Source organism: Anolis carolinensis, chromosome 2 (genome assembly GCF_035594765.1).
Source record: "Anolis carolinensis isolate JA03-04 chromosome 2, rAnoCar3.1.pri, whole genome shotgun sequence".
NCBI lineage: Eukaryota > Metazoa > Chordata > Lepidosauria > Squamata > Dactyloidae > Anolis > Anolis carolinensis.
The window spans coordinates 285,669,524-285,680,245 of NC_085842.1; the positions used below are offsets into that span (position 1 = coordinate 285,669,524).

The window sequence follows — 10,722 nt, forward strand, 5'->3', positions numbered from 1 at the left end:
GACTCCACTTGCTTGACTACCATCCTCTGAAGATGCCAGCTACAAAATGTCAGGACATCATCATCATCATCATTTAATTACTTATTAATCGCCCTCCATCCACGATGCTCTAGGCAATTTACAATATAAAATTGTAAAGGATAAAAATACATACATACAAATATTGATAAAATTAACCTAGATCAAAAGCTCTAGTAAAGAGCCAGGTCTTGAGTGCTAGGGTAAAAGGCCCTAACTCACGCATGGCTCTCATATAGTGCGGCAAGGCATTCCATAAGGCAGGGGCAGAAATAGAAAAAGCTCTGCGTCTGGTCCTTTCCAAGTGCACTTCTCTAGGACCCGGTATATAAACATGCTGCTAGAACACAGCTATACAGCCCAAAACCCACAACACTCCAATTCAACTTATGTTTTGAAATCCACTTTGAGCTTTAATTTAACAGAGATATATATATATATATATATATATATATGCTTCGGGTCATTGAACACGTTTAAAATTGTTGTTGCTGTGTTTTATTCTGATTTATTTATTGTGGTGTTTGGACTTGTTTTTACTGTTGTATTTTATTACACTGTTGGGCTTGATCCCTTTGTAAGCCGCCCCGAGTCCCCTTGGAGAGATGGAGCGGGATATAAGAATAAAGTATTATTATTATTATAATTTCTAAACTTACTCTAAGAAGCGTAGCCACTCTGCATTGCAGTCAAGGACTAGCTGCTCACGTAGTTGATTCAGATGCCTGTAATTTTCTACAATAAAAGGAGTGTGAAAACGGCTGACAGCTTTTGTGCTAGAAAAGAAAACCAAATATGAAATGAAGGTTACTAAGCAATCATTCATGCTACACAGGTTACTAAGCAATCACTCATGTATACACATGAACATTTTTTCTTGGGAATGGTCACACGTTATATTCCTATTTGAAACAGCTTTTAACTGAAGCCAGGCGCTTACGGATACGGGGAATTTTAGAATGATTGTACCTTTTAATGTGTAATAATATGAAAGGTTGAACCTCTATTACTTGTTTTGTTACAGTTTTTAATTGTATGTATGTATGTATGTATGTATGTATGTATGTATGTATGTTTTTAAATATGATGTGGACTGCCTTAGGCCCGTCCTGGAGAAAGGTGGCAAACTAATAAATAAATAAATGTTTCCTACACAGTGGAAATTTCATACAGGAAAAAATATTATGTGAATTATTATTTGAAGTGAAATCAACTTTGATAAAATAATTGATGCTCTTATCTGCTCATTACTTCTTTTACTTATGCTAGACATTGTATTTGTACCACATGCTAGACAACAAGACAATGCAGAACACATTTAAATGGGATAAGGACCCTAAGGTTATCCACATTAGAGAGAATAATACAGATCAGACAAAATTCTCTGTGTGCTTTAAATATAGATTTTAAAAGGAAAGGTACTTTAGCTATGGTATTTAACTGTCAATTCTATCAGTCTTCATGGTGAGCAAAGGTATGTAGCTGCCAAGAAGCATTCTACAAAGAAAACATTAAAATGTTTTTCATAATAAACTGCAAGGTCAAATGTTCAGCTTTAAATATTTTGCTAAACAACAAAGAATTTTTACCTTGAAGAAATCACAGTGGAGAAATGAAAGTTAGAATTTGTAAAATCTGAATAAAATGACTTTCTATTGGAGTATGGTTGTTTAAAATGTGTTCTATGTTTTTCACTTGAGGATTGTTTTTTGTGTACGTGAGTGGTATATTTTGGCTACAGTTTATATGTGTAATGGGAAGTGATGGTGTTGTATGCAGGAAATTTTGCTGATACATTTGTTTACATGTTGCCAGTTTACATTCTGTGGAATGGATGTTTTGCTGTGATTTGTGGGATCAAATATGTAATCTGATATTTAGGTATCACTCTCCATCCCTGCCTTATACTAAGCTTCTTGGCCAAATTACTTGCTCCGCAAACCATGGCCCCATCTACATTGCCATATAATGCAGCTTAAAACTAAATTATATGCTCAGTGTAGACTCACACGATGCAGTTAAACTTAGATTATATGGCTGAGTAGATGGGACCCATGTCTGTCTGCCTTCCATGAATTGGATACTGGAGTATAAAATAGTGAGTTCAAAAGAGTATGTAATAGAGTTTAGATCCCAGTTCAGGTCTTCAGAGGGCTATTTATTTATTTTGCTATTTGGAAAATATGACGGACAATGTCATCCATGGGCAACATTATATTAGGTATATATTAAATGCTTTAAAAATAAAAATTATCAATGATTTGGGATACCTATGTTACATATTCAGTTATTACAGAATGATATTTTCGGAAAGCTATTATATGAGATTTTTCAAAGCAATGCGAATTGAGAGATTGTGGATTTCTAGAGAAATACCATTGGGGGGGGGGATAAAGTATTCAAGGTCATTATTAAACTCTTTCAGTATCAAAAGAAACTGACAATGTGTAAAAAAAGTTCCCTTTACATGATTATATGGTAGCATTTTGAAGTGAATATCCCATTATTCTTTCATTGCAAATCACTATAAACTATAATTATAATGAAGAAAGTGCGCTCTCATCAGGGCTGCCTTCCAGGAGTCAAATTAAGCCTCTTGACTCAACCCACTGGGGGTTATGGAAGAAAATAGTAGAATAAAAAGACCACTTTCAAGAACTGACATCCCATTATAAAGTAGAATAAAAAGACCACTTTCAAGAACTGACATCCCATTCCTGCTTCTTAGCGGGGGGTTGGACTAGATGGCCCTTGAGGTCTCTTCCAACTCTACTATTCTATGATTCTATGATTCTAGTACAGAACTAGGAGTCTGATTCTAAAAAATACTAGCATAACCCATGGTCCTAATCCACTTCAACAGCATTGTTTTAATAGCTACACAAAAAAGTATATGGTAACATATCTGTTGAGACAGATTTGGGAATAGGGATTCAGTCTATGGTAGGCAATTACATTCTCCTAAAGATGCAGGGGGAACTCCTGGATTTAGTACTGAGCCTAAAAGCTAAGATTTCAGTGGCAACGAAGAGTGCATTTGCTGGAGCGCAAACTTTGCCAATTCCTACAGAGGTCTGATTCAGCCATAATAACAGATGCTTTGGTTACATCCCATTTGGATTATTGCAATATGCTTCTATGTGGAGCTGTCTTTGAAAAGTGCTCAGAAACTTCAGCTGGTTTGAAGATCTACAACCAGATTGTTAACTAGGCAAGAAAGCAGAACTGCCTTGTTATAACAGCTCCACGAGCTGCAACTCTTCTCCAGAAAACACAGTTCAAAGTGTTGGTAATGATTTTAAAAGTCCTATGTGTCTTCTCATACAGGGCTTTTTTTTTTTTTTTTTGCTTCCTAAGTTTGAAACTCTCTTCCTAAGGAGGCTAGAATGGCTTCCTCTCTGCTCTCCTTCCTTAACAAGGAAAAGTATTCTTATTCCATCAGACTTTCAGGAATTGACTGATGTGCTTCTGATAGTGTACTCTGATGTTCTGTTGATTTTAATGTGGTTTTAAAATGAATTACTAAGATTTCAACTTTATAAAATGTTTCATTGTTTGAAATAACATATGTCTTACTAATTTTTACAGATTTTAATCTTTAATGTTTTAATGACTTGTAAACTGCTTTGAGTTCCACTATTAGGCAAACGCAAGATATAAATGAATAAAATAAATGAATAATCATCGAAGTGTAATTCCTAACATCTTTGTAACCCCAAGTATTAAAGCAAGTTCAGGGATGCCCAACTAATCATCAAAACAACAATTGTGAGAACATATTGCATTTTAAAACAGTCATTCTAGAACTAAATCCCACAGAAATCAATGGGACTTTTGTGTAAATGTTGACAAAACTTCTTTTTAAGGAACTTAGCACAGTGTTTAAATAATAAATAATAGGAAGATGGAAAGAGAATGCTAATCGGTTTATCCAACCTAATTTAATTTAAGCTAAAAATAAGTTTTATCTCTCGTTATTGTATGAAGAACAATGTAAAACAAATAAAAGATGCATTAAAGTTGAAAGATGCACTCACTAAAATAATGATAATCAAGACATCCAAATATACATCTTATTTTTTTAATAATAACTTTGAACAAATATAGTGAGACATTACGCAGCAACTGAGTTTGCCCAAGAAGGTGAAGTTATACACATACACTTCACCACCAGTGCACCCTTACTTCCCATTTTAAACTTGAAGTCTAAAGTCAGCTTCTAATCACATTCACATGCAATTAGGAACCCAACTCCACTGGACCTTGAAACCTTTCTCATAAACTAGGAAAGGCTGGGAAATAAACTATTCTATATTTATTTGAGATTTTTTTTACATTTTATAGCACTATTTAGGATTTTGAGATCTTTTCTTGAAAATGAACTTAATTAATTACAGTAATAAAATGGGGAGGGGATTAAGAATTTATTTCTCCATACCTGCTAACTTGAATCCAGTCAGATGGTACAGAAAACACAAGCGAGTTCTTAACTTCAATCTGAAACTAAAATGTCAAATAAATATGAGGCAGACAGTTAGAACATCCAAAGGATTAACAAAGGCACTGTGCAATATGTTTTGATGAGCCAGAGTCTACTTCTTCAGATACCAGTATTTCTTGCCTATAACATAACCCATCAGAGAATCACAGACCTAGAAGTCCAACATCTGCCATGGTGGACCATCAGTTCCCCATAATTTCAGAATTTTTCCAATGCTACACAAAGATGACAAGCACTTAATCTGGATTCCGATGCATGCAAAACAAATATTTTACTACTGAGTTATTACTTATGTCCAAGAAGAGGGGGAATTGGCAACATGCCACATTCCTGTATGTGCATCAGTAGCGGGTTTCCCAGTGTAGGAGATGCTATGGAAGTTGGGTTTTTTAAAAGTGTTTTTTTACCTCAAAGTAGCTTATGACAAAACACTGCTGAGACCAACTTCAAACAAAATAACAGCAATAAACACAATAAAAAGAGCAAATAAAATAGCCAATGCATTGACTATCAGAGGAGACAAACAATTTTCAGACCAAATCAAAACTTATCTGAAAGTAAGATATCTTGTGTTTTACTTGATGACATGACCCAAGGCAGGTTACAACAAGATTAAAAGTTAAAACAGCTCTTTTTGGGTACCCTTACAGTCTCTATTCTATGTGGTGGACCCTGGCTCTGGGATGCCTTCCCAATGGAAATGCAACCATTTCCCTCCCCATTCACATCTGGTTGAGAGCTAAAAATAAATGTATTCATGTAAGCTTCCAGGGGGCAGACAAATATGACAAATGTTCAGTTATTGAATTTTTGACATTTTTTCCCTCTGTGGACTTATAATTACAATTTTAATAGTATTCCAATCACAGGTTCTTTACAAAGAAATGAGGGATACAAACAAAAATGAATAGTCTGTCAACTTCAAAATTTGGTCGATTACTCATCCTAAATGCCTGGCAGGTAATATAGTATCAAAACAAAATAACGCTTCTACAAGGAAAATGTGTTAAAATTTCTCTTGATACCATATACTGTAGATGTGCTGTAGATAGAAGAAAATTACAGCTTTGTGTGATTTTTGGAGCCTTCTGCTAGCAAAGATGGTAATCTTCACTATTGTTTGTCCTTTGCTGATGTTGTTGTGTGTCTTCAAGTCATGTCTGACCTATGGTAGCCCTAAAATGAATTTATCATGGGGGTTTTGGGCAGGATTTGTTCAGTAGAGACCTTCCTCTAAGACTGAGAGAGGGTGCTTTGTCCATGATTACTAAGTGAGTTTCCATGGTTCAGTACAGATCTGAATCCTGGCCTCATTAGCCAATGCTCAAACCATACTGGCTCCTATTGCTTGCCCTACTGGAGCATTTAATTGGAATGCAAATAAAATAAAGATGTATGTTCTCATCTTTTTTAAAGTAAGTTTGACAAAGGATATAATTTTATGGTTAGCAAATGCTTAGATTATTGGCAATTTTAATTACCATATTAATTTGCTATACTGATTTTCCAAGTATCTCAATTACAAACCCCATACCTATTCTTTGAAATTCTTAGTGAAGTGTCCACATGTAAGCAGTATGATTCCATTAACTTCAAAACATCACTGTATTGCTATCATTCTAATCCAAGATATTAAATACAGTTCTATATAAAGAGATTATCTTCTGTTATTAAAACCCTTTTCAAGGGTAACCAAAGAGCAAACAAGATTGGACTGTGGTGTTTTGCATCCAGGAATAGGTTTTAAAAGAAGATAGAAAATTAGTGAATCAATTAACTTATTCCATCTTTGAACTGAATAACAAAAATTAACAACAAAGTAACATATTACACAAAAATATGTATGTGATTTAATTCATTAGATAAGTCTTGGAATAGTATTTAAAACTTCTTGATAAGCACTTTTACATATATTTTCATATTGTTCCTTGGGTATTTGGTATTTTGATGTTTCTTATCCTCCTTTAACCTCTATGCAGATAATATACAACCATTTATTAAGATGCAGTTAAAATCAGCACAAACTGTTTTTCTCTCAACAATGACTCCTCACAACAGTGGAGTATTTAACAAACATGGTTTCACGGATAGATATTTTGACAGAATTTGTTTATTTCATGTAAGTTTATGATGACTAAAAGCAAAATACTATAGGGAAAAAAGTAGAACTACAGTAGAACCCCGGTAGTCCGAGTCAAACGGGCGGACCTAAGCTCGGTCAACCGGATGACTCGGATTACCAGGCCTCTCCATTGGGAGGCAGCATGAATCCGGAGGAGCCTGCAGCCCCTCCGAATGCATGCTGCCTTCCAGCGGAGGGGAGACCTCTCGGTTGGGAGGCATCGTGAATCCGGAGGAGTTTGCACCCCTCCGGATCCATGCTGCCTTCCAGCGGAGGGGAGACCTCTCGGTTGGGAGGCAGCATGAATCCGGAGGAGTTTGCACCCCTCCGGATCCATGCTGCCTTCCAGCGGAGGGGAGACCTCTCGGTTGGGAGGCAGCATGAATCCGGAGGAGTTTGCACCCCTCCGGATCCATGCTGCCTTCCAGCGGAGGGGAGACCTCCATTGAGTGGCAAAAGCCCTCCCCGTTCACCCACCTGCCCGCCCGTGCCTCGGCTCCTTAGTCACGCCGGGCCCGGCAACACTGGTGCCCTGCGTGGCGAAGGAGTCGGACATGCGTGTTGCTAGGTAGAAAGCAAGCTACCTAGCAACACGCATGGGGCGCTCGCCCCTTGGGAGGTGACCCCTGCGTGTTGCTAGGTAGCTTACTACCTACCTAGCAACACGCAGGGGCCACCTCCCAAGGGGCGAGCGCCCCGTGCATGTTGCTAGGTAGCTTGCTATCTACCTAGCAACACGCACGCCAGCGAGCAGGTGAACGGGGAAGGCCTTTGCGGCCCTCCCCGTTCACCTGCTTGGATTGCACGGAGGCTCGAACGAGCGGGGCTTGATAAAATTTGTAAATACTGGCAGACCCAAAAAGAATAAAACAATGAGGCTAATAATCATGTTACCTCTTGTCCTGATACTGTTACATAACCAGCAAATGAACATTTCAATATTTTTCGTATATCCTGAAGATGCATCTGGATTTGATAGAGTACTGCCTGAATCTCATCCTTCCTTGACCTTATTAAAGGAAAATCTTGGAGATCCTTGAACAGTTGGGTTTTGTCTCCAGATCTAATTACAGAAACACAATTTAAAAAGTTCTACTTACTATTTTCACTTATAAATTTATACTAAAAAATATACTTATAAAGACTAATAAATGTGTTTGTAAAATGTTCATTGTTTTATGTTCTGTTTCACTGTAGGTTGTTTATATATGTAAATAAAAATAAAAAGGACTAGTAAATATAAAAGTATATAAAACACATCAATTATGTTATAAACTGGTTTTAACTTCTGTATTTTGCAAACTTTAAGTATACATATTATCTGTGGTAAGCTTAATAATACTGATACCAATAATACTGAATATAAAACAATATGATTACAATTTTAACATATACACTTTAAAAATCCATAAACATTCAAATTTAACATAATTTCAAACTACCCATTTTGAAGTGTATAACTAAACCAAATTAAAGAGAAATGTTGTGTCTTGTTTTCAGGTATTACAGTCAAATTTTACAAATATTTCTTTTTTAATCTAATTTTTATTTCAGAAAACAAAATTAAACATATAAACAAATATGTAATAAGTATTTAAAATTGACACAATTATACAACTAAACACTACAATTAAACAACTATAAAAATGACAAACCTCCCATTATCTTATGGTTATTATCCCTTATTATTCTACTTCCTTCAAAACTAATGTAATCACACGTCACTACTACTTCAAAACCTCAAAGTTGGTGTTTTATAAATATCATATTCTAGCCATGATTTTTCTTAACACCTTGGACAATATCACCACTGGAGGAAATGCACAGCAAATCACCCTGAGCAAACTTATCATGAAAGCATCAAAAACCATTGTCCCTCCATCCAAAATATGAATATAAGTCAAGGTAGTTTGTGATTCTCCTGTGAGGTGAGTGCCAAACCTATTCTCTATCATTTGGAATACTAGGGAATTCAGAGCCCGATCGCCCTGAACTAGGCTCTATCTGCTTAGCCAATTGGCCTGACAGATTTGGCTGACTCTTCAGTTATTCTCCTCTGATTGATTGATTGAAGTCTCCTTAAATCAGTCTCCTCCAATCAAACCATTGCATCACACAAGATACAACCATGTTTCTCCTTGTCTGTTTATGTGAGCTTTGATAATCATGTTGTCCCTATAAATCAACGCATGCTTGCCCTAGACAAGAATGTAGTTTTTGAGAAAGAAATGAAAGTGAACTGATGATTGCTGTGCGAAACAGCACAGAATCCATTCTGTTTTCGTTCTATGAGTTCATTATTAAAAGAAGTGTAACATTTAATTTTTAGACAGAAGGAGGACTATATAATAATAATAATAATAACAACAACAACAACAACAACAACAACAACAACTTTATTTTTATATCCTGCATCCATCTCCCCAAAGGGAGACGGGCCCAGCTACAACATAGATTAAAAACATGATCCATGAATTAAAAATAATGTAACAATAAAAATATAAAACAACATAAGACACATCAAAATACTTTAAAACCTAGACATGCAGTATTGAATAGAACATATTTATGTACACACACATATACATAACCGCAAAAAAGATTTGAAGTCATTTTATATAAATTAGTATTCGATTATGCAATGTTTGTTGTGTTTTTTGTTTCCTTTGAAGATGTCCTTTTCTTCACGTATTCTTATAATGTTAGTTTGTTTGTGTATGTTTGGTATATTTTTAATTTGTATTTTAAATGTTAATAAAATTATTTAAAACACGTATGTTAGGGGGAAAGCATTTGTTTTGCATTCGTTTTAAAGCATACAGACGAAAAGATTCGGCTCATTAGATCTGCTTGCAACTGAATTCACACAGCTTTAATGTATCCTTTTTTAAAAATCTCATTACTGTTCCTTGTATTCTCTTTACTTTGACCTTGTCTTCTCCTCCCATATACCATGTCGATGGTGTTTAAAGTTAGTGGATTGAGAGGCAAACTCCCCTCCCTTATTGATACTCTATTGTTCCTTCCCTGAAAACAGTAAAAGGCAAGGGAGTGTCAATACAGTGTCACTTTTGGGGATAACACTGAGGGGAGAGGGGATTGCAAAACCCTAGTTAAATCTACCATTTAACAAAGATGCACCATTATTATATAATACCAAATAAGTAACCACAAACTCAAGTTTACTTACTTTGCTGCTTCTTCATTAAGTATGCTTAAATACTTTTTCACTGGAGAAAGCAAATCAGAAATTTCCAAGAGATTCTTACGCAATAATGCTGCTTGCACCTGAGTTTGTATAGCTGGAACCAGTGCTGTGATTGAAGCTTCTAACTGAGAGAGTGTGCTAACTATTAGAAAGAACTCTTGAGTGGAACACTGAAAGTAGAAACAATTATAACGTCAAAGTTAACATTTTTAAAACAAAAGCTCATTAACAATTTCCCTAATCCTGAACATTCAATGCAAAATATCCATCCTACACAGGGAACATGTGTACCTGTGATATAATTAAATAAGTGTCATTTGAATAAATTAGGTCATCAAGAATATTATACTTCGTTTGATGCTGATATATTGATTCTAATGTACCCTGCCCAGCAGAGACCCCAAAAAAGCTATGTTTTGTCTTTGTCTAAGATGTTTTCAATGGATAACGCTAACTATAGTAAATTACAATACAGTTTTCCACTACAAAGCTCATATACTGAGTATGGAATATGACAATAATATATACTTTAATTACCTTTTTGTGATAAATACTGCAGATTCCTCTCTCAACATCTGGCATTTTGTGCAGAAGAGTCTTGATTTGAATAAGGACACTTGATTCAGACATGAGGACCTCAGATACTGCATCAAGTCGGGAATTAATTTCACTGTAAAAAAATGTTTCTAACTGAACTTTCAGTGTTCTTTGCAGGACAGTAGGAAACTAATACTTTGCCAAATATTTAGTGAGATATACAAAAAGAAGTCAAGATTACTTAAGGCAAGAGTGATATGCCTAAACACTGAAAAGCATGGCAACGATATTCTTAAAAGATCAGAAAACAATCCATACAATGTACAAGGAATAAAA

The 10,722-nt window shown here is 35.5% G+C and overlaps 1 protein-coding gene across 7 annotated transcripts in view; it reads right to left on the reverse strand.

Annotated features, from left to right (window-relative positions):
• msh3 (mutS homolog 3) overlaps positions 1–10,722 on the reverse strand; it is an 83,118-nt gene that overhangs the window by 18,128 nt on the left and 54,268 nt on the right. For all 7 annotated transcript variants that reach the window (XR_010003556.1, XM_062972291.1, XM_062972296.1 and 4 more), the window contains 5 exons: positions 10,387–10,519; positions 9,832–10,019; positions 7,536–7,704; positions 4,457–4,521; positions 678–794 (listed from right to left, as the gene is read on the reverse strand). Coding sequence is in view for 6 of the 7 variants with exons in the window: in XM_062972291.1 (XP_062828361.1) it covers positions 678–794; positions 4,457–4,521; positions 7,536–7,704; positions 9,832–10,019; positions 10,387–10,519 (672 nt within the window). In the remaining variant the exon portion in view is untranslated. The remainder of the gene's footprint in view (positions 1–677; positions 795–4,456; positions 4,522–7,535; positions 7,705–9,831; positions 10,020–10,386; positions 10,520–10,722) is intronic.